Genomic DNA, 26,546 nt, shown 5'->3' with positions numbered 1-26,546 from the left:
GGGGGCAGGGGGTGCACCTAGTGAACCGCTGGGCCCCTCCCTCACCCCAGCCCTGGAGTCACTGACAGTGTGTCGTGTTTCAGTAATTTGTGAACCTCAAGGACGTGACCATGGACTTCACTTTGGACGACTGGGACCAGCCGGGGCTGGACCAGGGGAACCTGTTCTGGGACACAGCACTGGACAACTACCAGGACCTCTTCTTGCTGAGTGAGTATGCACGCCGGCCCTGCTTGGTGGTCCTCTGTGGCTCCCTCTCACTCCCAGGATGAACTCCCAGCGCCTGAACACGTCAGAACCAGCATAATCCAGCTCAGCAGTGCTCAGCTGGCTGAGTCTTCCCCCCAGGGGACATCGGTAACGCCTGGTGACACATCCTAGAATGCAAGGACAACCCCCACAACCAAGGATTACCTGACCCCAAATGTCAGTGGTGGCAGGGCTGACAAGCCCGGATCCAGCCCATCTGCTATTGCAGCTCAGCAACACTTCCCTTATCGTTATAGGGTGATTCCTCATCCTGACACTTTGGGGTCTTCACATTTGTTCTCGCCTCTGCCCAGAAGACTCTTGTCCCTTCCTCGTCTTGGGGCTTCCCAAGACTGAAATTGCAACCCCATTAGCACGCCCTCCTCTCTCCCACTTAGCTCATCACCCCTCCTTCATTTTCTAACTGCTCCTTTTATAATCTGTCTCTTCCTTCCACATGGGAGCTGCCTGGGGGTGTTACGGCAGATTCAGCGAGAATAAACCACTTGGAGACAGTGGATAAGGAAAGCAAAGGGTTTATTGCTGGTGGCCAGGCCGAGACCATGTCTCCAAAATGGCGCCGACCCCGAATGCGGTTTAGGGCAGGGTTTATATAGGGTCTTTTCCTTCGGGGGGAAAACAACCCTGGCAGGAGGTGGGGGTGCGACAGCTGCAGGTAGGTGTGTATGTGACATCTGGCAGCAACAGGGACAAGGTTTATGGGGTTATCTTCAGTTGTAGTCGGCTGCTTATCGGGATTCTCTGTGGGACAGACAGCTCTGCAAAAAGGCCGGATTCTCTGCAAGAGAAAAGCCTCTAAGAGGCAATTACTTAATGCCAGCAGTAGACATTTGCAAACTTTTACAGGCCTTAGGCAATGGGGCCCTTAGGGGATAACTGGAATTCCTTATAAGGAATGGCTGAAGCCCCTGCAAGGGCACCTGTGCTGCTCCCTGGTGTACCCCAGCATCTGCAACCAGCAGTACTATGGGGACTCAGTAAATGACTCCTAAGTTAATAAATGAATGAATAATGAGAGATACTGTGTCAGGAGCCAGGTCCTAGGCTGCATTAGTCTGTATAACTCACTCCTTCAATCTCCCAGTCACCCCATGAGGAAGTTTGTCCCTGTTCTGAGCTTTCTTTCTTTTTTATTTAAAGATTTTATTTATTTACTTTTAGAGAGAGGGGAGGGGAGGGAGAGAGAGGGAGAGAGAAACATCGATGTGCGAGAGATACATTGATTGGTTGGCTTTTGCGTGCCCCAGCCGGGGACCTGGCCCTCAACCCAGGCGCGTGCCCCGACCGGGAATCAAACCGGGAACCTTTCAGTTTGCAGGCTGGCACTCAGTCCACTGAGCCACACCAGCCAGGGCTGACCTTTCTTAACCATATTCAAAGAGGGGGAAGTCCTTTGCACAGCTGCGTTTAGGTTCCGAAGACCACCCCCAGGTTTGGTGATTTACTAGGAGGATGTGCAGGACTCAGCATATAGCTGTACTCATGCCGTGATCCATCAGAGCAAAAGGACACACAGCTCAGTCAGTAAAGGGGGTAGGCATGTGGAGAGAAGTGCACGGGAGACTAGTGCCAATTTCCAGGATCTCCTCCCCATGGAGTCACACAGGACACAATTCTCCCAGCAAGAGGTGTGACAGCACATGTGAAATGTTGGTGACCAGGGACGCTCCTCAGAGACTCCACACCCAGGGCTGGTCATGCAGGCACCCTCTGCCTGGAACACACCAACATTCCAGACCCTCATAAGGAAAGCAGGTGATCTGAAGAAGAGTTCAGGCACAGGGATCCCCTCTGATTGGTTAGCAAATGCTGGAACTCTCCTGAAATCCAGGTTCCTAGACACCAGCCTTGCGAGCAGGCTTTTTCTAGGAGAGCTTCCAGCCTGCACGGTTAGCCCTTTTCACCAGGCTGTGACCACCAGCATCTCACAGTAAGCAAATGGCATGAGTGAGACTCTGGTTGGGACTTGTGCCACTCCAGGGTCACAGTGTCCCAGTTCCATATTATTCAGTTTGGCCAGATCAACTTATTTCCCTTTCTCTAGCTTCTCAGTTGTTTGTTTTTCAAAAACAGAAGAATTTATTCCAAAAGATGATAAAAAGAAAAAGATTACATACGAGAAACTATATTTTATGTACTTTTATCACATTGGGACAGGTTTTCTCAAAACTGTACCCAATATGTGCTATAGAAACAGCTTAGAGGAGGTCCAGTCTCAGTGTCTGCAACTTTTCAACTTCAGCCTGCAGTAGAAATGCATTTCCTTTGACACCCCTACACATCTGTGTGTGTGTCTGAGTTTCCTATGGCTGCTTCTACAAATGCCACACAAATCTAGTAGCTTAAAACAACACATTTTTAAAAAATTTTTATTCATTGATTTTAGAGAGAGAGGAAAGGACAGAGAGTGAGAAAATTGATCTGTTGTTCCACTCATGGATGCATTCATTGGTTGATTCTCCTCCGTGCCCTGACTAGGGATCGAACTTGCAACCCTGGAGTCTTTGGCTGATGCTTTAACCAAACTACCTGGCCAAGGCACAACACATTTATTCTTACAGTTCTGCAGATCACAACTTAAAAATGGATCTGACTGGGCTAAAATCAAGGTGTTGGGGGGCTGGCCCCCAGGGGAGAATCTGTTTCCTTGCCCACTTGCAGCTTCTAGAAGGCTCCTGCACTGCTTGCCTTATGGCCCCTTCTTTCATCTTCAAAGCCAACAGTGGCCTTTCCTCTGGATTGTGACTCTGCTCCCTTCCTTGAGGAAGTTGGGGGAGGGCAGTGTGCAGGACTGCTTCAGCTCTAGGACCCCCACATCATCTGTCACAGGACCCAACCCGTGGAGGCCTCGGTCGATGTGTGGTCCTTAGGTGAATGAGTGAACCACGAATGGTTGAGTAATTGTGGGCCTCTTTACTGGGCAAGCTCTGCTCATCCCTTGAGCTATTGCAAGTCCTATGTCCACATCCCCCGCTGTCATAGCTCTGACCTTCCTGGACTATGCCTGTCTGAGGCCCTCTTCCACTGGACCAGCAGCCCTGCAGGGCAGGCTTCCCCGGAGTCAGCCAGTGCAGCATCTGGATAAAGCACCAAATAGTCAGGAGAGCCAGAGGTTTCTGCTGAGCGGCTGGATACCCTCCACATCCTGGCTGACAACAATGCTGTTCTCTCCCTGCAGACCCTCTCGGATCCAACCAGATTGATCTAGATGGCGCGGGAGAGCCAGAGGCCCCGCTGAGAGAAAGTCCAGAAGTGACAGGCCCTGGTGAGTGGGTGGGGAGGGGCCACCAGCACCCAGTGGGAGGGTGGTGGGGTCCTGGGGCATGGCCTTCTGTGTGTCCTCTATGTGTCCTCTGTGGTACCCAACCATCCAGACCCCCAGCCTCTGGGCTTCAGTCTTCCACACACTGGTTTCTGTCCCCTTTTCCCAACAGGGACCCAGACTGTCACTCAGCATGTGCACCTTGTCTCAACCTCAGCATTCAGTACATGGCCGTCCCGGTGCCTTTCCTCTGTCCCCTCCTTTGTCCTTCCAGACTCAGCAGATGGTGGCCTTCCATTCCCCAAGCCGGTCTCCATTTTCCTGCCTCATGTCCCCTGAATACTGTGGACACCCTAGACTACCTGTTTGTCCCAACCCCTTTGTACAGCCCCAGTCCTCCTTCTAGGCCCACGGAGCACAGCAGATGGCACAGCTCAAGCCTGGGCATTTGCTCTGCCCTTTCCCAGGCCAGTTCCCCCAGGAGAATCAGTTTTAAGTAGTGAAGACTCCCCGGTGTGATGCTGGTCAAGGTGTTCCCAGTGGGAGAAAGAAGAGGCAGGGGCCTTGCCTAGGGCATGACAGGCTTTCCTCTTGGCTTGCTCAGTAATAGGAGGAGGGCCTCTGAGCCAGAAGCCAGAGTAGTGGCTCCACAGGTTGGTCAACCTGCAGCTCTGTTCTTGGCTCATCCCGGGAGCTCGTGAGTGTGAGTCCTCTGTAGCCTCCTATGGTGTTTTCACGTAGGTGACTAACCCCAGTACAGATATCTGCTCTCTTGGATTTCTATTCCTGCCACTTCAGCATAGGCTGTTTCCAAGCATGTGGAGCCATGCCTTTATGAACAAGCAGATAGAGCCTTTTCTTTTAAAAAGATTTTATTTGTTTATTTTTAGAGAGAGGGTAAAGGAGGGAGAAAGAGAGGGTGAGAAACATCACTGTGGTTGCCTCTCACAACCCTCCCCGCCCCCCACCGGGGGACCTGGCCCACAACCCAGGCACGTGTCCTGACTGGAAATTGAACCTGCAGCCTTTTGGTTCGCATGCTGGCACTCAGTCCACTGAGCCACACCAGCCAGGGCAGATAGAGCCTTTGTTTTTGAATCTCTTCTCCTTTGATGAGGTTCTCTAAGAAGTAGGCCTCAGCTGATGAGGGTGATGGTGGGACATATCTGCCAAGAGGCCCCCCAACTTCCCTGTGGAGGCCTTGCGGTTGCCCAGCTCCTATCTTAACTCCTTTGGACATGGGTTCCTTGTTTTCTGTGATGCCCATTCCAGCTGGATCACCATTCTGGCCTCTTCTTCGTGCCCTTAATGGACAGGCTTGACTCAGGACCCATACCCTGTTCTCTTTCTTGTCTTGTGTCCTCACCCTGCAACTCCTGTCTTTTCACCCAGGGGAACAGAAGACATTTACACTTCTCTCAGACGCAGCTGAGGCTGAGATCTCTCTGCCACAGGAAGTCCCAGAAGAAGAACTCTGTGAGGAGTTTATGGAGATGCTTTCCAACAATAGCCTCTGGAACTCGAACTCGGAAGAGGCCTGTGGGAGTGAGAGCTGGTTAGATAGTTTTCTAGCAGATCTAGACGGTTCTCTGAGCTCTGAGGTTGTCACCAACAAGGCAAGTCCCACAGAGTGCAAGAGTCCTGAACACAAGAACAGCCTCAGTCCTGAATCTGTCCTTGTTACAGGAGAGGATTCCCTGACCCATGATCTTTCCCAGAAGAGTCCGACACCAGCTGAGTCTCAGGAATGTACAAATGACCTCGACTTCCACCCTGCCCAGAGTCAGCAGGATAGTGTCCAGGAAGGGGCGAAATCATATAAATGTAGTGAATATGAGAACTTCAGCCAGAGTTGCAATCTTATCCAGCACTGGATTGGCCATATGGGGGAGAAACCAACTGGGAATCCAGAGTATGAGAGTGGTTTCAACCAGAGTCTTTGCCTTCTAGTGTATCCAACGACTCATACAGTCTACAGATCCTATGTGTGTAACACGTGCGGGAAAACTTTTAGTCACAGCACACACCTTCTGTGGCATCAGAAAATTCATGGGGAAGAAAACACGTGTAAGAGTCAAGACAGTGACCATCCATCAGGTCCTGGCTCACAGCTTGTTGAGCAGCAGAAAACCCACAAAGATGGTAAATCCTACAAGTGTAATGAGTGTGGCAAGAGTTTTAACCGGACCATTCATCTTGCTCAGCATCAGAAGACCCACACACGGAAACGCTATGAATGTGCCAAATGCAAGGCCACCTTCAACTTTAAAAAATACCTCTTACAGCACCAGAAAAGTCATGCTGCAAAAACTACCTCTGTGTGTCAGGAATGTGGGAAGGCCTTCAGGCAGAAGTCATCCCTCATCAAACACCAGTCTGTTCACACTGGAGAAAAGCCTTATAAGTGTGATGAGTGTGGGAAAACCTTCAGCTATAACTTGACCCTAAAGAGCCACCAAAGGGTTCACAGTAGAGAGAAGCCTTACAAATGCAATGAATGTGGGAAAGCCTTCTACAGGAACACCCACCTGATTGAACATCAGAGGATTCACACAGGATTCAGGCCCCACAAATGTGACAAATGCCTCAAGAGTTTCAACCGGCCTTCCCACCTGGTTCGACATCAGTTTGTTCATGCCACAGAAAAGCCCTACAGCTGTGCCAAATGCAAGGAGACCTTTAGCCATAGCGAACACCTTGTTCAACACCAAAAAATCCATGATGTGGAAACCCGCTATGAATGTCAGGAGTGTGGTGAGCACTTCGTTTGCGGCTCGGCCCTAACTAGCCACCAGAGCATTCACACCCGAGAAAAACAAGGACTTGACCAGAGCAGAAAGATCTTGAATCAGAACCTAGAACAAAAAGAGCATTCAGGGACTGGTGAGAAGCACTATAAGTGTAACAAATGTGAGAAAACTTTCAGCTGCAGCAAATACCTGACTCAGCATGAAAGGCTTCACACCAGGGAGAAGCCTTTTGAGTGTAACCAGTGTGGGAAAGCTTTTGTCCTAAGTACACAACTCATTCGCCACGAGATAATCCATTCTGGAGTGAAGCCATATAAATGTAGAGACTGTGGGAAGGCCTTCATCCGCAGCACCTCCCTCACCAAACATCAGTGCCTCAAGAGCAACCTCCCCTTTAAGTGTAATGAATGTGGAAAGGCTTTCAGCCACAGTGTGTATCTCGCAGAACATCAGTTAATTCACACTGCGGAGAAACCTTTTAAATGTAACCAGTGTGACAGAGTCTTTCTGCGCAGCAGGCACCTTCTTCAGCATCAGAGAACTCATACCAGAAAGACATATTTTGAGTGTAATGACTGTGGAAAAACATTCAGACACCGCTGGCTCCTTTCTAAGCATCAGAAGATTCACACACATGAGAAACCTTATAAATGTGGCGACTGTGGCAAAACCTTTAGACTGAACGCTCCCCTCATTCGACACCAGAGAGTTCACACCAAGGAAAAACCTTACGTTTGTCAGGAATGTGGGAAAGCCTTCAGCCAGGGCTCCTGCCTTTCTCTTCACATGAGAGTTCACACCGGGGAGAAGCCCTACCAGTGTGCTGCCTGTGGGAAAACCTTTTCCCAGAAAGCAAATCTGAGGCAGCATGAGACAATTCACACTGGGGAGAAGCCTTACATCTGTGATACGTGTGGGAAAGTCTTTGGCCTCCGTGCCCACCTCAGTCAGCACCAGAGAAGTCACACCCAAGAGAAGTCCTATCAGTGTCAACACTGTGAGAAAGCCTTTCACTACTACTTAGGTCTCCACCGACATCAACAAGTTCACTCAAAAGTACCAATACTCCCTGTGGCCACCAAGGGGCAGCAGGGCCTCACATCTGAAACCTAAAGTTGAAACCAGCACCTGGTGAGTCCATCCTCCCACTGCCCCCTGCGAAATAGATAAATCTCTTTATTAATAAAGATTGGCTAGAAAATGTGCACACAAGTTTTACTAAAATAATGAAAACACAGAAAAAGCTGTGTAGTATCCCAATTCAGAGGTAGACCCTGGAGCCAGTCTGCTGAATTAAACTCACCTCTGCCACCTCAGTGACCTACAGAGAGCCATGGCACCTCCCAGGGCCTCAGTGTATAATAGTTACCTACCTCAGAGAGCTGTTGTGATGATACATAGATGCAAAGCACTTAGAACTGAGTGCCCAGCACATAGTAAGTACTCACCAAGTGTGAGCTATGCATGTGCATCACATATAAATATACTCTTTTATGTTAAAAGGAAGAGAAGACTTAGCAACCCTCTATTTCTATTTACAGCAGTTAATGTGCTTTAATTTTTTTTAAGTTTTTCTCCACAAAGTGCTGTTGGCTTAATTTGGTACCCCAAACTCAGCACATGAGTCTTTGTTTTTTGTCTTTTTTTTTAGATCTAACGTTTTCCTTCCTTCCACCTCTGCTCTGTCCTAGTATTTTCTTAACTAGCCCACAGAAAGCCAAGAACATGTAAACTAATATCAAATAGCTAAAACTTTCCACTCCTAACCTCGCCTACCTCTCATTCAGAAAGACCTTTTCCACATTCACATGCACCTTTTCCCATAATTTTCCTGCTTTTAAAGTTGTTTGTTATATTTACGAAACCCAATTTGTCATGGGAGTTATTGATACTGGAAACAGCTGGATTCAGTCAGGAAAGCTGCACTGGATATTGTCACGGTTAACACCATACAGAGGATGCGCTTGGGGGTGAAAATTGTGATGGGTTGCTGGAATGTTCTTCATGCACCATTTTCCCAAGCTGACCACTTACCAGGCGTTTTGCTAGGCGCCAGGGCAGGAAACATCAAGGTGGTAAGCCGTGACCTTGCTTCGACGTTTCTGGAATCCAAGGGAAATGGGTGGTCCCATTTTCATAGGGAGCACTGTTCGTTGACAAGTGACCTCTCAAAATGCCACATTCCCTCACATCACAGTAAGTTCTGGGGCCACTGAGGATTGTTGGAGAACCCTGTGAGGAAACAAGTCTTCCTGTTGGAGCCGTCAGCAGCTCGCCGTGGCCAAGGCCTGTGTTACGGCAGACTCACTGCGTGAAACCACACAGCCTTGTCCCTCTTGATGGCACCTCATCTCTGGGCTTCCGTGCCCTACCCACTAAATGAGCAAGTCACATGTCTGCTGAAGCACAATCAGAATCTTATGAAGACATTGGACACTTAATCTCTTTCATGTTCTTGGTGCTAAAAAAGTTAGGAGTATGTGCCCCGTGCTCCTGGGCTTTTAAAACCTTGTGCCTGGAGTTCTAGTTGGTTTTGTTGTTGAAACTGGGAACCTAATGGTTGATCATTGGGCCCACTGCAAAGTGGGCAGCACACTGGTTTTCTGATGGCCAAAATATCCAACTCCCTGTGCATGATCTGGTCTGGGCGACAGGCCTGTTCTGTGCCAAAGGAGAGTACAGAGTGCTGCAGGGTGGGGCAGAGGTGGAAACTTAAGCCTAGAAGTGTGTTCAGTGAAGTTTTGACACCACACACACAGGTCAGAGATCCTGTGGAAAATCTGCCACGGGAGGGGAGGGGATGGCAATTTCTGTAACTAATGACCTGTGTTGTGGGCCAGGGTAGAAATGCCCTTCTGGTGTGTATTGTTGGTTCTCTGATTAAAGTTTTGAGTTTAAAAGTATCGATTTCTTCTCTTAGCCTGGCGCCACATGCCTGGCCAGATACTGGGCATACGACAGAGTTCCTGCCAGTTTTCATGTTCTATTAGGGGAGGGCTTGAGGTGGTGAAAACCATTCCTTAAGAGGGCAGTTAAGTCTTTGCCAAAGACGGAGGGAAACCACACAATTTCAGCCCACTCTCTGGTACATCATTCGACCACACTTTTCCATTCAACTGCAGTCCTAATTAATCAGGGAGAAAGATGGACAGCATGGTATTTACTCTTCTCTGTAGAGACAGAGTGGCCGCAGGCTCAGGCAAGAATTTTAGCTAGAATTCAATATCGTCTGTCTTTTGATATTTATTTTACTGCCCCCTCAACCCCCTGCTTTTTTTCCTTTTCTAATAAAAGGTAATAGGTTCCCATTCATGGTAGTGGTAGGAAATCCTCTTTAAAAATAAATGATTTAAGGGGCAAAAGGTAAACTGATTTAAAGAGAAAATACACGGTATGCATGTACAGCAAAAATTGAGAGCCCGGGCTGGTGTGGCTCAGTGGATTGAGTGCTTGCCTGAGAACCAAAGGGTCACCAGTTTGATTCCTAGTTGGAGCACATGCCTGGGTCACAGGCCAGGTCCTTGGTTGAGAGTGTGCAAGAGGCAACCACACATCGATATTTCTCTCCCTTTCTCCCTACACCCCTCTCTAAAAATAAAATAAATCTTTTTTTAAAATGAGAGTAGTATTAATTGAATGAGGTTTGGGGAACACTGAGTTAACTAAAGCCTAGCACCTCTGCTGTACCAGGAAGAAGTAGATTATGCTGTGGCAACACAGCTCAGTGTCAGATCTCAGTGGCTGAACAGAACAAAGGTTTATTTTGCTCACTCACACTACATGTTCACTGTGGGTTGGCAGGGGCTGGGGACAGAGTGGGTGGCTACCTCTATCCTATCCACCCAAGAGACCAGGGTATAGCCCCACCAATAGGATTGTGAGGCTTTGGTTACCACAGCAAGGAAAGGGAGGGAGCTGGAAGATCCTGCAGGAATTTATCATTGCCTCAGCATGCAAGTGCTGCAGGTCACTTCCATTCATGTCCCCTTGGTCAGAATTAGTCACAATGGCTCCAATGCAAAAGGGCTGGGAAGTGCCATCTACCCCAGTAGAATAGAACCAGATGGTGGTGGTCTCAGTAATGTCTAGCCCCATAAGTACTTGAAGACTTTTTGGTGATATTGAGGAGGGCTCATGATATAATGATAAAAGCAGGAGTTCAGCCTTTGGAAGATTTCCAACAAATAATGGTGATTACAGAAAAAAAGTGAACGAAATTCACCAAAACCTTAAAATGAGTATTTGTTTCTGAGTTAAATAAGTTTCTTCCTCATACTTTGTGGTATTTCCCAGACTTTCCACAATGACCAGGTACCATTTAATTACAGAACTAATGAGTTACATTATAAGATTCCAGCAATATAAAAATGGTAAGGGCAAAACAAAAATCTTCCTTCCCCGTCTGCAGCAGCACTCTGCAGGTAATTCCTTGCACCTAGTACATACCACCTTCCTGTCCTCTTCCATGTGGAAATTCTGGTAGATTAATATTGGGGTGCTATAGAAGAGGTATCTCTAAATGCCTTTTTTTTTCTAAATGCCTTCTTATTTAAAGATTTTATTTATTTCTAGAGAGAGAAGGTAGGGAGGAAGAGAGGGAGAGAAACATCAATGTGTAGTTCCCTCTTGCACACCCCCAACTGGGGACCTGGCCTGCAACCCAGGCTTGTGCCCTGACTGGGAATCAAACCAGCGACTTTTCGGTTTGCAGGCTGGCACTCAACCCACTGAGCCATACCAGCCAGGTCTCTCAATGCCTTTCTAAAGCCTTAAAAAAATGCCAGTCCCAGCCTGTTCCCCCCCCCCCCTTCATTATTTGGGATTATTGTGACCTGCAGTAATGGTTTTCAAGTTTTCTGCTCACAGAACTCTTACTAGTGTTTTCTAAAGTGGGGGAGTGACACTGGCTGTCCATACAGTCATGGTCACAAGTTTTAAAGGGCATTGAAATAACTAGAATCTTGGTGCAGGCAGTCGGCATCTCAGAAGGACACAAAAACCAAAGTATCATGTAGATGTCTAACACTGAGAAGATACTGTTCTAAGAAATCGTACCTAAGAACTCGCTGTATAAAACATGAAAAGTGACACACTCTATCCAAATGGTTAAGGAAATGCCCCTTCCATATTTTAATCAATAAAACACATTAAATCTGGGAAAAAAAAAAAAAAAAAAAAAGAAATGCCCCTTCCAACCTGTTTAGTGTGAAAGTGCTAGAGCCAGGATTTAAACCTAAGCAGTCAGACTCCAGCCCTGGGCCTCTAACCACCATGCTAAAAACATTCTCGTTTTGACCTTTACCAGCTGGTGAACCTGGGCAGGCGCCATCACCCCTGTGAGCCTGTTTCCTCATATATAACAACACAGCAATAACAATGGCAGGGACTCCGCTGAAAGATTGTGAGGATAAATGTTCAGAGCTGTGCCTGGCACCCAGAATGCATAAATATTAGCTGTTTCAGGATAATCAATACTTTTTAGTAATTATTGGCATTAAAAGCAACCCGCTATTTTTCAACACTACCCTTGGTTCATAATAAGCAACACATTTTTTACTATAAATTTTAATTGTTTATTTCATAAGATTAACACTTACAAACTTGGAATCCTAGCACTTAACCTCGAATATAGTGCAACACCTAGCAATAAGTGATTGAAAAATGCATTTATTAATAGAACAATAATAATAATAGACTTATACTAAACATTTACTTCCTTAAAAATTGAGCTTAGAAACAGAAACTGAGAAACTAAGCTGGTGTCATACCATTCAATTCAGCCAATGAGTCCCAAAACCAAGAGCAAGAGTAAATCTGTGGACAACCTCGGACGAATCCCCAGTCCTCTGTGAGCTTCAAGGATGATCCTGCCCTGGCTGGTATAGGTCAGTGGATTGAGCTCCAGCCTGCGAACCAAAAGGTCCCCGGTTCAATTCCTGGTCAGGACACGTCTGGGTTGCGGGCCAGATCCCAGGTTGGGCGCATGCGAAAGGCAACGGATCAGTTTCCCTCTCTCCCTTTCCCTCTCTAAGAATAAAGAAAAAAAATCCCTTTTAAAAAAGGAAGAATACTTGTAAAAAAATAAAAATAAAATGTCATATCATAAAGGGGGTGGGTCATAAAGGGGGTGGGGGGAGAATGGCCCTTAGTATGAGGATTCTCGGAACAATCCTCAGAGCGTTCCGCTCACTCGGTTTCATTGGCTCAATCCCACCGAAGTCCCGCTCCTTTACTAGCCAATCCCCGCGCTAGCCCTGCTCATCGCCACGCCCTAGTCCCGCCACGCAGCGTGGCTGGCCTCAGGCAGCGAGCTGCCCAGCCTCAGGTGCACCACCTTCTCGTGCGTCTCCCTTCCGGTAGGTGGCCTAAGCACCCCCAGACCGCTCCAAGCCGCTCTTCTGGCCAAAGACGGGGGTCTTCAAGTACCTGGCAATCGGGTCTTGAACCTCTCGTCGTTCTCCCAAGCGGCACTAACTTCCTATAGGTAACTAACCACTAGGGCGGTGACGCTGCGTGCGCAGTCCCTGTGCCGTGTATGCCTCTGCGCCTGCGCAGACTCCCTGACGAACTACACTTCCCAGATTCCTACGGGCTTACCGCTTCTCATTGCCATTGCCTTCGTCGTCTGAAGATGGCAAAGGTGTAAGGAACCCTGGCGTCCCGGGCGCCTTTGGCTTGGGGTACATGAATGTCAGAGATTTCTGGCTTCCAGAGGCGGAATGAAGAAAGAGAAGTCTATACAGTTTGTTTCCTCAGTCTACTTTCTGAAAACCAACCATCGCCGGCGTCCGTCTCCGGGGCAACCGTTCACTCTGGAAAGGGCGAATCTTGTCTCTGTGGCAACTGTCAAACACGGGTGCTAGGCGAGAGCCCCCTCGATGGAGGTGCTTTTAAGTAGTGCCCATGCGCAACAAAAGAGCGTGCTTTGCTCATAAAACTTAATGGAATAAGTATGTTAGAGCACAAGGAAGGGAGGAACATTGAGTATGACCAGGACTGAAAGAGTTGATGTAAGGAAGGTTTCTCACAGAAGGGCTGAATTCCTACTTCAGCCCAGAAGAGAATAAGGAAGAAAAAAAAAATACCCAAAAAACTATCTTTACTTATCTAGCTGGCTAAAATTTAAAGTTTTTAAAATTTTTATTGATTGGTATTTTCTGAGAACCATGTTCCAGGTAGTGCTCTAGGAAGTTTGTTTTATATAAATATAGTGTAACTTGTATGGTATAATCACTCACACTATTTGATTTACTTAACTGCTAAAGCATTCCCATCTTCACCTGCGTGGTGGGAAAAGGGTAGTTTCCCCATACCCTTCAGTGAAGACTGTCATGCAGTTTTAAATTTTGGCCAGATATGGCCCTTGCAGGGTAGCTCAGTTGGTTGGGATGTCATCCAGATGATCCAAGGTTGCAGGTTCCACCCCTGGTCAGGGCACATACAAGAGTCAACCAATGGCCCTGGCTGGTATGGCTCAGTGGATTGATCGTGGGCCTGCGAAGCAAAGGGTCGCGGGTTTGAGCCCCAGTCAGGCCACATGCCTGGATTGCCTGTCAGGTCCCCAGTTGGGGGTGTGCGAGAGGCAGCCACACACTGATGTTTGTCTCCCTCTTTTTCTCTCTCCCTTCCCCTCTCTCTAAAAATAAATCTTTTTTAAAAAAATAAATAAAAAGCTCAGAGAGACTTCCCTGGTTCATGTGGCTTGTGAATTGAGCTCTGGCCTGCAAACCAAAAGGTCTCAGGTTCAATTCCCAGTCAGGACACATGCCTGGGTTGTAGGCCAGGTCCCCAGTTGGGGGGCATGCCAGAGGCAGTTCATCAGTGTTTCAGTCACACATCAATGTTTCTCTCCCTCTTTCTCCCTCTAAGAAGAAAAGGAAGGAAGGAAGGAAGGGAGGAAGGAAGGAAGGAAAAGAAAGAAAATCTTTTAAAAAAAAAGGCTCAGAGAGATCTTATTAAAGATCCCAGGTGTATTTGCATCCCAGTTAGACCACCCCCTAGGGACAGGGTAGGGTTGAAAAATAGGAAAGATGTTGAGATTTTAGGGGGAAGCTCCTAAAATGATTAGAAGCTGTCCCAGCTGGTGACAAACTGTGCCATCCTCCTCGTAGGAAAGGAAGGAACTAGCTCTCTCAAAGGATGGTGTTAGAGTTCGTCTCTGGGAAGAAATTGCTGGTGCCAATGAAGGCTGAACAGAGCCCGACAGCAGAACTGCTGGTGCATTTCATTCTCAGGTGTTCTCATCAGCATGAGTTCTCTAATGATCAGCAAGCTGTGTCCTCCAGACAAAGATCTTCTCAAAATCATCAGAGACACAGGTGTTGTGCACAGTGTGAAGTCTCTGGTGTTCAGCCAGGTGTGAACTCCCGCGGGAGTCCTCTCCACATTCTTTACTCGCACAGCGTCGGCCACCCATGTGAACTTTCTGGTGTTGAACAAGGTGTGAGATCTGGGTATAGGTTTTCCCACAGCTGTTACATTTGTAGGGCTTCTCTCCCGTATGAATTCTCTGATGCTGAATAAGGTGAATGCTCTGGTTGAAGGCTTTCCCACATTCCTTGCAGGCGTAGGGTTTCTCACCAGTGTGAATCCTCTGGTGCTGCGTAAGGGATGAGTTGTGACTGAATGTCTTCCCACACTCCTTACACCTATAGGGTTTCTCTCCGGTGTGGACTTTCTGATGCTCAATAAGGTGGGTGCTCCGACTAAAAGCTTTTCCACAGTCACAGCACTTATAGGGTTTCTCTCCGGTGTGAATCCTCTGGTGTTGGATGAGGTGGGAAATCTGGGTGTAGGCTTTCCCGCAAACATGACACTCATAGGGCTTCTCCCCGGTGTGAATCCTCTGGTGGCGTGTCAGGGAAGAGTTCTGGCTGAAGGTTTTCCCACAGTCGTTACACCTGTAGGGCTTCTCACCAGTGTGAATGGTCTGGTGTTGAGTAAAGGACGAGGTGTGACCAAAAGCCTTGCCACACTCATTACATACATAGGGTTTTTCCCCCATGTGAATGCTCTGGTGCCTCATGAGGTGGGAAATCTGCGTATAAGCCTTCCCGCACTCGTTACACGCGTAGGGCTTCTCGCCGGTGTGAATCCTCTGATGCTGAGTCAGGGACGAGCTGTGGCTGAAGGCTTTGCCACACTCCGAGCACTCGTAGGGCTTCTCCCCCGTGTGAACCCGTTGGTGCTGGGTCAGGGAGGAGCTGTGGCTGAAGCTCTTCCCACACTCGTTACACCTGTAGGGCTTCTCTCCGGTGTGGATCGTCTGGTGCTGGGTCAGGGAGGAGGCGTGAGAGAAGGCCTTGCCGCACTCGCCACACTCGTAGGGCTTCTCCCCCGTGTGGGTTTTCTGGTGGCGGCTGAGATGGGACACCTGAGAGTAGAACTTCCCGCACTGGTCGCATTTATAGGGCTTCTCCCCAGTGTGGCACCGCTGGTGCTTAATGAGGGAGGAGCTCTGGGTGAAGGCCTTCCCACACTCTCGGCACTGGTACGGCTTCTCTCCGGTGTGGGTCCGCTGGTGCTCGGTCAGCGACGAGCTCTGCGTGAAGGCCTTGCCGCACTCGTTACACGCGTAGGGCTTCTCTCCCGTGTGAGTGACGTGGTGCTGGATGTAATAGGAGCTGTTGCTGAACGCCTTCCCGCAGTCCTTGCACTTGTAGGGTTTCTCCCCAGTGTGAATCCTCTGGTGCAGGATATAGTCCGAATGGTAAATGAAGGCTTTCCCACATTCTGTGCAGTTCAGTGGCTTCTTTTCTACACAGGCCCTTCGGCGTCTTGCCCCATTCCACTTCCGAGGCCTCTCTCCGCCCGGTGCTCTGCATTTCCTGGTGAAAGTTGAGGTCCGCCTGAAGCTTCTCCCAAGCGCGTTACAGCCAAGGCCTCTCTCCCCACAGGCGTCTTCCTTGGGGGAAGCAAACAAACATCTCAAATGCCTCTTCTGCGTTCCCTGGGCCTCCATTTGGCAGGTGTATGTCCAGGAGTCCCCCAACTTGGCATCTCCAAGCACTGCCTTTAAAATTCCCTCCATCTTTACCATTGGGGAAGCTGCTTCTTCGGAAACAGTCTTTTCTGGAAGTGTCTCCTGAGTCGTGGTCAAGGTTGCCTCCGGGTCTGAAACAAATGGAAAATATGACAACTGTCTGCTCCAGGAGAAAGGGAGTTAATTATTTAGAACTGGTATTGCAAACTTAAGAAGGAAACTTTCAAAGTTTATGTTGCTACTTCAGAAGGCGTGAGACAGATAGATTCATGTTCTGACATGGAAGGATGCCATCCATACATTCGAAAATGAAAGAACCGAGTTGGAAAAGTTTATAGAGGTGCGCAGTTGTTTATTAGTCATAATATAATGCATTTTCACAAATAAGAAAAACAGCCCTGGCTGGTGTGGCTCAGTGGATTGAGTGCCTGCCTGTGAACTGAAAGGTCACCGGTTCGATTCCCAGTTAGGGTACATGCCTGGGTTGCGGGCCAGGTCCCCAGTTAGGGGTGTGCAAGAGGCAACTGATCAATGTATCTCTTGCATATTGATGTTTCTCTCCCTCTCTTTCTCCTTTGTTTCCCCTCTCTGTAAAAATAAATTAAAAAAATTTTTTTAAATAAAAAGATCTTGTATTCATTTGAAACATTGAAAAGTAATCTTTAAGAGATGATCACAATAAAAAGTAAATATTCCTCCTTCCTTTGTTCCTATGCTGTTTCTAATTAGTGAATCCTTCTAGATTTTCTATATAGTTGTATGTGTGTGAACATGCATGTGTGCATGTGTGGTGGGATGGAGGGCTTGAAATTTATTATTATTTTTTATTTTGGTAAAATACATATAACATAAAATGTACCATTTACACACCATTAAAAAAAAGATTTTATTTGTTTTTAGAGATGGGGAAGGGAGGGAGGAAAGAGAGAGACATCGATTTGGTGCTTCTCACATGACCCCAACCAGGGACCTGGCCTGCAACCCAGGCACGCGCCCTGACCGGGAATCGAACCAGTGACTCTTTGGTTCACGGCTGGCACTCAGTCCACTGAGCCACACCAGCAAGGGCTACACACGATTTTTAAGTGTACAGTTCAGCTGCATAAGTACATTCACACTGGGGTGCACCTATCATCACTATCCATCTCCAGAACTTTTTCATTTTTCCAAACTGGAACTCTGTACGCATTAAACATAGCTCCCTGCTCCCTGTCCTCAGCCCTGGCAGCCACCATTCTACTTTGCTCTGTGAATTTGCCCTCTGTGGTACCTCATGCAAGTGAGATCATACATTTGTCCTTCTTGTCTCTGGCTTATTTCACTTAATACAATGTCTTCAAGGTTCATCTATGTTGTTATTATCTTGTATGATAAATAAAAAATATAGTAGAGATATCGGGGTGAAAATACTCAAAGGGACTACATTAGAATGTTAAATTTTTTCAGAGATAAGCAGGATTATGGGGGTTTCATTTCCTGCTTTATTCTTATTTAGATTTTCACTTTCTATGATGAACATTGTAACTTTTACTTGATAAACAGCTATCAATAAATATGAAATGTATATGAAGCTTTAACAGCACAGTCTTGCAATCTGGAGAAAGAGATGTAGAGAACAGAAAAAACAAACCCATTTGAAATTTGTTGAGGGGATTGCTTTTTTAAAAAATTTATTTTTTAAAAGATTTTATTTATTTATTTTTAGAGAGAGGGGAAAAAAAGGGAGAAAGGGAGAGAAACACGCATGTATGAGAGAAACATGGACTGGCTGCCTCTCGCACACACCCAAATGGGGACCTGGCCCACAACCCAGGCCTATGCCCTGACCGGGAATCGAACCAGTGACCTTTCCATTTGCAGACGACACACAACACACTGAGCCACACCAGTCAGGGCAGACAGATTTTTTTTTTAAAGGGAATTGCATTTTTTTAAAATATTTTATTTATTTTCAGAGAGAGATGGGAAGGGAGGGAGAAAGAGACGGAGAGAAACATCGATGTGTAGTTGCCTCTCACATGTCCCCAACTGGGAACCTGGCCTGCAATCCAGGCATGTGCCCTGACTGGGAATCGAACCAGTGACCTTTGGGGTTGCAAGCCAGTGCTCAATGCATTGAGCCACACCAGTCAGGGCAGACTTATTTTTTAATGCTAGTAGATTTGTTCAGGGGACACCTATTAATTGCATAATTGTTGTGTGCAAACCACAGTGTTTGGGTTGGTGACTGTGCTGAACAAGACATCTGACCCTTGCCCTCAGATAAGAGAGAGGAACAGGCTTGTACTCATTTTGAACATATCCTCCTTGTCTCCTTAGCATCCCTGCCTTTGAAGAACCACTGCTCTTTTCCATGTAGTCTTGGTGGGGCTCTTTATCACCATTCCCCCATCCCCACCTCAGGAGTGGGAATGAGACCCAGGCTGGTCAACCAGAATACCCCCTTCTCCAGGCCATAATAATTGGTTCAAGATCCAAACAGAGCCAATTAGAGTCTTCCTTGGATTGATATACAGTGTTGCTAGGCAGAACCTAAGTTTGAGACTACCAGCAGCCATTAATATGGCTGCCATGTGGAAAGACCAGACAGAGGATAGCCTGAAACTAGAAACAGAATCAACATGGGGTGGGAGGGAGGGAAGGTGAAAGCAAAAGAACGAGTGAGCCCTGACAACACAATTTAATTTTAGATCCATAACAGATGGTAATCACCAAAACAGTAATAGAATAAGTATTATTATTGCAAAAGGTAACTTTTATTAAATGCTTATTATGTGCCAGGCACTATTCTAAGCTTGTTCTATTAACTAATTTACTCAAAAAAAATTCAGTGAAGGTAGATACTATCAGTAACCCCACTTTACCAACAAGGTCCCACTTCTGGATCTTCACAAAGATGATTCCTAACAAATATCATAATGATAACCAGCGTAGCCTATTCTGACCATGGGATGATTACGTGCCAGGTGCTGGACCATACTCTTATCTGTGTGAACTCACTTATTCCTCCCAACCCTATGTCCTATTACTGACCCCATTTTGCAGATGATGAAATTGAGGCACAGAGGGCCAAATGACTTGCCTGAAGGTCACACAGCCAGGAAGCAGTGGGGCTGGGATTTGAACCCAGAGCCAATGATAACGACCTGTGTATTATGCTGCCTCATTCTTGAGTGACCATCTCTGATCTTGACAGATGAGGCAGGAAGATGGCTCAGATCTGCTAGACATCCTCACCCACCTGGACAGGTAATTTGCTGGGCTTCTCTCTTCTCCATCGTGGGCTCCTCCCCTCGCTCCAGATGGCAGATCATGTTGGGTTTGGACCCCGGAAGCCCTAACCCTGGAAGAGACATGAGACCTGGCCATGGGTGCCACTGTCACAGGCAGGCCTCAGGGTGGGCCTCAGGCTCTGGGTCTGCAGGGGAGATGCATACACTGGGTACCTCACAGTTAGACACTCTAATGGTCAATGCGAGATTCATTTCCTGGTTGCCCACTGCATTCCAGAGTGCCCAAGCCCTGATGTCACTATTTAAGGTTCCAGCTCCGTGCTACTGAAGCTGCGTGGGAAATACCCGAACATTCCATAGAACTTATTACGGAGAAAAATATAAAATATCTCATTAATAATTTCCATATCGATTATGATTTTGACATGTGCTGAAATGATTTTTTTTTAATTAAAGATTTTACGTATTTATTTTTAGAGAGAAGGGAAGGGAGGGAGAAAGAGAGGGAGAGAAACAACAATGTGTGGTTGTCTCTCGCACGCCCCCTATTGGGGACCTGGCCCACAACCCAGGCATGTGCCCTGACTGGGAATTGAACTGGTGACCCTTTGGTTCTCAGGACAGCACTCAATCCACTGAGCCACACCAGCCAGGGCTTAAGCTGAGTTTTTGATGAGTTTGTTCAGAGAAAGTGTGTGAGTGAGGCGGGCGGAGGATGGGGCCTTCATACCACTGTAGCTTACAGGGAAAAGGAGAGCCAGGAGCCAGGAGAATGAACTCGGGAGGAAGAGACGGAAGGAGAAGGAAAGACAGCAGAGAGGAGGCTGGGGCGGGGTCTGCGGTGACGACAGGCCTGAGCAGGGCCAGGCTGTGCAGACAGAGAGGAGGGGACCTGCAGGGAGTTGGGGATGGGTGCGTGGGTGGGGCCTGATGGCTCTCAGTAAGAGGACGAGGAAGAAGAAGGTGAGGGTGGAACTGGGGGTCTGGAGCATGTGGGGCCAACCAGAGATGGGGACCTGGAGGGGGAGGGAGGAGCAAGTCAGTGTGGAGACTCTGAGCTCAGGGGGTGTGGGGAATGTAGGGGTGCTTTGCGCAGGGGTAGGGGGCCAGAGGTGGGTGAGTGGACAAGTGTGGGACTCAGGGGACAGGCTTGGGAAACAGCACTTATGGGCTTTGGGGAGAAGATTTGAGATGAAGCCTGTTGACTGGAGGACATCTGGGGAGAACTTGGAGTCTGAGATTCTGGAGCAGACATTCCAGGGGGAGCCTGAGGCTCCCACATCTGGAGAGGGAAGCAAGAGAAGAGGGTGGGGACACGGGCTTTCAGGCAGAGGAGCCAGGGGAGGAACAGAGACAGACAGAGGCCAGCCAGGAGGGGGTGATGAGAAGCAGCGAGGGGCCCACAGGACCCCAGCGACCGCCCACAGTGAAGCAGTGGGTGAGCACGAAGGAGGTGGGGGCAGAAGGCGGCATGGGGCCTCTTCCTGGGGAGGCAGAGAGCAGGGCCTCACCTAGTGAGAGAAGGTTCTGGTAGTTCTCCAGCATCACGTCCCGATACAGCTCCTTCTGGCCGGGCCCCAGCTGGCCCCATTCCTCCTGGGTGAAGTCCACGGCCACATCCTTGAAAGTCACCGATGCCTGCAAGGGTCGACTGTACAAAGTGGAGGGACACAGCCTTCCGGAACTCTGGGGCAGGAGAGGTCATAGGTCAAAAGCCTACCACTTGCTCCCTGGGCTTGACCAGATTTGAGAGAACTGAACAAAACCGGCTGTAGGAATGTGTTGAAATAAAAAGCCTAGGCAGCCGCTAGCCCACTGGCACCTGGGTAGAAAGTAGACCAAGACCCACCCTTTACACGACTCTTCACTGCCATCTGTTGGAAAATTGTTATAATATGCCAATTATTGTAGTATATGACAGTTTGCCATCTGCGTGAAAACTGCCATAATAAGTATACCAATGAGCCCTGGCCAGGTGGCTCACTTGGTTGGAGCATTGTCCCATACACCAAAAGGTTGCAGGTCCGATCCCCGGTCAGGGCATATACGGGAGGAAACTGATCGATGTTTCTCTCTCACATTAATGTCTCTCTCTCTCTCTCTTCTCTTCCTCTCTCTCTTTAAAATCAATAAATATATCCTCGGGTGCCACATATTCCCAAGTCACACTCCATCTTAGACACCAACTCTGATCCCAGCCCCAAGTCCTGACTCCAAGGCTCAGGAGTGAAACAAAATAAACCACTGCCCATGTCACCTGGGAACCAAAAGGTTGCTGAGCTTTACATTGTTGATCGTCAGACTGTGTCATAATGTCCCAGCTCAGAGCAGCCCGCCCCGCTCCCCCCCCTTCTCACACCTCCGAGCCCCAGAGTCCCTCCCACCCATGGCTTTTCTCCCAATATTGGGAGGGGCAGAGATCTTCGGATCACAGACAGAGATGAGGATGGTCCTCTGGGGTCCACAAAATCATCTCGGGGAAGAGGGACCCCAGACTCACCTGGTCCTCAGCTGTCAGGGTCCTGGTAGTCATTGCTGGGTCCCAGGTGTGCATCTCCAGGAGAAAGAAGCAGGCCTGAGACTGCAGAGCCAGAGGGGGAGACTGGAGAAGAGAAGTGGGGTCAGTTCTGGCCTAAACAGGCAGGCACTTTCCCAAAGAAGACTCATGACAGAGGGGACCCTGGTTTCCTAAGAGCCAGAGCAAAGGCTCAGGACAGGAGGCCTGAGGTCCCCATCCTGAAACCACCACCACTAGCCATCGGCAGGTCCAGCTCACTGTGCTCACACCACAGCGCTCAGAGAAGTTATCCCTGGATGAGGAAATCAAGGCACAAGAGGTCAAGGCCCTTGCTCAAGGCCGTAGAGATATCAAGTGTCAGAGTGGGATTAGAACCCAAAAGTCTGACCCACAGAGCCAACCCCTCCTTCTTGAGGACAGAGAGATGAGTGAGATGCAGCTATGCCCTCAAGGGCCCCCCTGCCTGGTGGGGGACACCATGCTGGACATAGATCAGGTGGTGGGCTGAAGAGTGGCCCCAAAAGATTATCTCTGGGGTGAATGTCGATGTGATGAAGTTCAATACCTTCAGATGAACACATTGTTCTGGACTATCCGGATGGGCCCTATGCCTCTGCTTTGAAGCTGGAGGAAGGGGCCACACCTAAGGCAGCTTCAAGAAGCTGAAAAAGGCAAAGAAACGGATCTTTTCCTAGAACTTCCAGAGGGAGCAGGGTTCTGCCGAAACCTTGATTTCTGCCCAGGGAACCACATGTTAGACTTCTGACATCCAGAAGTGTAAGAGAATGCATTTTGTGGTTTGAAGCCACCAGGCGTGTGGTCATTTGTCACAGCAGCAAAGGGGAAACTAATAAAAATAAAAATAAAAATAAGTAGCCCTGGCTGGTGTGGCTCAGTGGATTGAGCACCGGCCTGCGAACCAAAGGGTCGCTGGTTCAATTCCCAGTCAGGGCACATGCCTGGGTTGTGGGCCGGGTCTCCAGTTGGGGGTACGTGAGAGGAAAACACACATTAGTGTTTCTCTCCCTTTCTTCCTCCCTTCCCCTCTTTCTAAAAATAAATAAATAAAATCTTTAAAAAAATAAAATGACGAGGCTCAGAGACTCACATGTGTTTCCAAGAGAAACAGCTACAGGTGTGCCTGGCTACACAGGATTGCAGGCACGGGAAGGCTGAAACCGCTGGGTGACTTAACTGTCTCCCCACAGATCATGTATGACTTACAAAAAGAAGAGGGTCACTTTGGAGTGGAAAAGGGATCGAGACTGATGTGACCAGTGACGGGCAAAGTGATATTATGGGCTCTTGATTGGACGAGAAAGACACAGCATCACTCCTAAGGTATTCCTGCCAAAAGCCCGTGACCTCAATCTAATCACGAGGAAACACTGAGCAAATCTAAACTGAGGGACACTCCAGAAGTATCTGGTCTGTAGCCCTCAGAATTGCCAAGATCAGGAAGGTCAAAGAAAGGCTGAAAAACTGTTCCCAGTGAACGGAGACTAAAAAGACCTGACAACCAAGGCAGTGGGTGATATGGCATTTTCTTCTGCTGTCCAAATTATTATTGGAACACTTAGCAAAAAAAATTTTTAAGATCTTACTTTTTTATTTTTAGAGCGGGGAAAGGAGGGAGAAAGAGAGGGAGAGAAACATCTATGTGTGGTTGCCTCTCACGTGCCCCCAACTGGGGACCTGGGGACCCGGCCCACAACCCAGGCATGTGCCCTGACTGGGAACTGAACCAGTTGACCCTTTGGTTCACAGGCCGCCACTCAGTCCACTGAGCCACGTCATCCAGGGTATACATTTAGCAAAATTTGAAGGTCTGTAGGTTAATTTCCTGATGTGATCATGGTGCTATGGTTTTGGAAGAAAATAACCTTGTTTTTAGAAATAAAAACAGAGACTCTTGGGAGAGGGGAGAGCACAGAAACCCAGAGAGGGGGCCAGAGACTCAGGGAGGTGGCAGAGAGCCAGAGAGAAGGAGACAGAGACATGGAGACAGAAGAGCGGGGAACCAGAAAGGAGGGGGAGGGGGAGACAGTACGGGATGGGGGGGGAGTCGGATCGGTAAGAGGACAGGAGAGACCCAGAGATGCTCATGATAAGGACAGAGGCCAAGGGCGTGACTGTGCGGGGTACCCTGGGGCGCTCAGGTCAATGTGATCCCAGGTCTACCACTTCTTAGCATTGTGACCTGCGAGAAACGGCGGCGGTGTCTTCACCTGCAGAGTGAGCAGAGGTAAATTCTCCCTCCTAGGGATCGCAGCGGTCCCGCGCTGGACCGGTCCCCTGGCAAACAGCAGGCGCCCAATTCCTGCGCGCTGAGACCGTCCTGGTCGCGCGGAAGGCAGGGGATTCTGGGGCTGCCTCGCGAAGGACAGGAGGGGGCGGGGCACCGCCCACAGCGCCCTTCCCCCTCCCACCCGGGTCCCGCCCCCTGAGCCTCCGCCTCCCTGCCTGGCCTGGCCCGCACCCACCTGCTTCCGCTCGGGTCCGCCAGGTCTGGACTCACCCGTGCGCCCCCGCGGGTTGCGAAGGGCGACCAGGCTTTTTCACCCTCCGGTTGGCTGCGAAATGCGCCTGCGCGGGCGCTGTCACGAAACTAAGTCCTAGTGCTTTAAACGCGGCTTCGCAGCTGGACTACATTTCCCAGAAACCATTGTGGCTCCTCCCCGGCCTAAGGTCTCTGAGGGGGATGCTGGGAAATAGAGTCTGGAAATAGGGTGTGCGGCGGAATGCAAAAAAGTTCTGAGCACATTGGGGCTTTGCAGCTGAAAGAAACACATATTTGGGTAATGTTTGGCTGTGCTAGCACCGCGAATATTCCCTTTTAGTTAAGTATTTTCACTTGCAATTGGGGGTGGCCATGAGACTAAGTCCTGGCCAATAAAATGTGAGCAGAAGTAACTCACACCTTGCCCAGATCTGGCCCGTTAAGACCTCCCACTTGTGACCTGTAGTCTTTTTCCTTTTGCTCACTCAGATGAAGAGTGTGACCCTGGAAATCACATTTTGCAGTTGGAAGGAGTCTAGGTCTCTGAATTACAACTGGAAAGACGGCCATCTCCAATCAGCAAAATAACAAAAAGCTATTTTTAATTATATGCACTCAGGGGTTCGGTTAAAGAAATAAATGGTGGTACATCCCGCCTATGAAACGTTATTGAGCCCTGAATACGTATGACGATCACATGGTAACGTGGGGAAATGCTCGCGAACAAATGTTAAAAGAACAAAACCCACAAAGTTATGTAGCTTTCATCAGTTATATAGCTTATATGTTTCATAAAGATGTAAAATATACATATGTACATTAATAAAGGCTAGATGGATCATTGCCAAAATGAAATAACAGTTTTCTCCCAACAACACACAGTGAGCCTTATTAGCTTATTTAACTTGCATAACCACCCTATAAAAGTGTGTCAGGCAGCCCCAAAGAGCCCTATGCATCTCCGCGGCTTGAAGACCCAGTCAGGACCTGCAGGTCGAGGAAAGTCCCTGTTTTCACTGCCAGGCTCCTGAGTCTGCTGCCCTCTCCGTGCCCATGAACCTGGCCCTGGTTTAGGCCTTGGCCTCTCACCCTGGAATTTCACCTCAGTTTTCTTCCAAACCTGCTGGCCTCCACGTTCTCCCCTCCAGTCTGTTCCCCACGCAACCTCAGAGGGTCTTTCTGTTCCCAGAGCACACCCTTCCCTTCCCCTGGATCAGCATCCCCCTTAGGAAAGTGTTGAGACCTTAGCCGGGCATTAGAAGCCCTGTGAGCCCTGGGCCTGCCTTGCTTTACTTCATGTCACTCCATCGTAGCTCAGGCGGCCAGAACCAAACCATAGACTGAACGGCTTAAACAACAGAAACTTCTTCCTCAGTGTTGGAGCCCGGAAATCCTGGATCACAGAACCAGCATGGTTGGTTTCCGTTTGAGCTCTCTCCCTTGCTTGTACAGAGCTGCATTTCAGCTGTATCCTCACGTGCTTTTTCCTCAGCACACAAGCACATGGAGAGAGTGTGTTCTGGTGCCTCTTCCTCGTCTTATTGTTCTTTAAAGACTTTATTTGTCTCTTTTTCAAGCGAGGGGAAGAGAGGGAGAGAAACATTAATGTGTGGTTGCCTCTCACCTGCCCCCAACTGAGGACCTGGCCCATAGCCCAGGCATGTGCCCTGACTGGGAATGGAATCGGCGACCTTTTGGTTTGCAGGCCGGTGCTCAACCCATTGAGCCACACCAGCCAGGGCTCTTCCTCTTCTTATATGGACACTAATGCTATTGGATCTGGGCTCCAAACTTATGACCTCATTTAGCCTTCATTACTTCCGTAAAGTCCCTATCTCCAAGTCACATCAGGGACTATAGAGTCAACATATGGGTTTTGGGGGAACAAACATTCCGTCCATAGCACACTTCCACATCCCACCCTGCATGCCAACCATGAAGAACCACTTATATTTCTCTCTCCTTCCTCTAGGCTTCTGTATTCTCTGCTCCTTCTGTTTGGTATAGCTCACCTCTCCCTCTGCCTTCATT

General features: G+C 48.6%; 2 protein-coding genes across 2 annotated transcripts; one reads left to right on the top strand and one right to left on the bottom strand.

Moving 5' to 3' along the window:
• Positions 1-89: 89 nt before the first annotated feature.
• Positions 90-7,635, top strand: ZNF473 (zinc finger protein 473). The gene is made up of 3 exons (XM_090260752.1): positions 90-210; positions 3,449-3,535; positions 4,955-7,635. Exons 1-3 carry the CDS (start codon positions 111-113, stop codon positions 7,393-7,395), a joined length of 2,628 nt encoding a protein of 875 aa, XP_090116878.1. The 5' UTR covers positions 90-110; the 3' UTR covers positions 7,396-7,635.
• Positions 7,636-14,469: 6,834 nt separating this feature from the next.
• LOC149994789 (uncharacterized) lies at positions 14,470-24,596 on the bottom strand. Its single transcript, XM_090260751.1, has 5 exons — positions 24,499-24,596; positions 21,998-22,099; positions 21,009-21,183; positions 16,319-16,329; positions 14,470-15,919 (listed from the first exon to the last, which is right to left on the bottom strand). The coding sequence occupies exons 2-5, from the start codon at positions 22,049-22,051 to the stop codon at positions 14,540-14,542; spliced, it is 1,620 nt and encodes a 539-aa protein (XP_090116877.1). The 5' UTR covers positions 22,052-22,099; positions 24,499-24,596; the 3' UTR covers positions 14,470-14,539.
• Positions 24,597-26,546: the final 1,950 nt, after the last annotated feature.

This window comes from Furipterus horrens, unplaced genomic scaffold, assembly GCF_987537825.1.
Source record: "Furipterus horrens unplaced genomic scaffold, mFurHor1.1.pri manual_scaffold_13, whole genome shotgun sequence".
NCBI lineage: Eukaryota > Metazoa > Chordata > Mammalia > Chiroptera > Furipteridae > Furipterus > Furipterus horrens.
This window is presented reverse-complemented; position numbering and strand designations above follow the sequence as displayed.

Coding starts and splice junctions, on each gene's coding strand:
- ZNF473 (XM_090260752.1), top strand. CDS start 111: ATGGACTTCACTTTGGACGACTGGGACCAGCCGGGGCTGGACCAGGGG. Junction 211..3,448: donor CCAGGACCTCTTCTTGCTGA/GTGAGTATGCAC, acceptor CTCTCCCTGCAG/ACCCTCTCGGATCCAACCAG. Junction 3,536..4,954: donor TCCAGAAGTGACAGGCCCTG/GTGAGTGGGTGG, acceptor CACTTCTCTCAG/ACGCAGCTGAGGCTGAGATC.
- LOC149994789 (XM_090260751.1), bottom strand. CDS start 22,051: ATGCACACCTGGGACCCAGCAATGACTACCAGGACCCTGACAGCTGAG. Junction 21,184..21,997: donor CCCTGACAGCTGAGGACCAG/GTGAGTCTGGGG, acceptor CTCCTGCCCCAG/AGTTCCGGAAGGCTGTGTCC.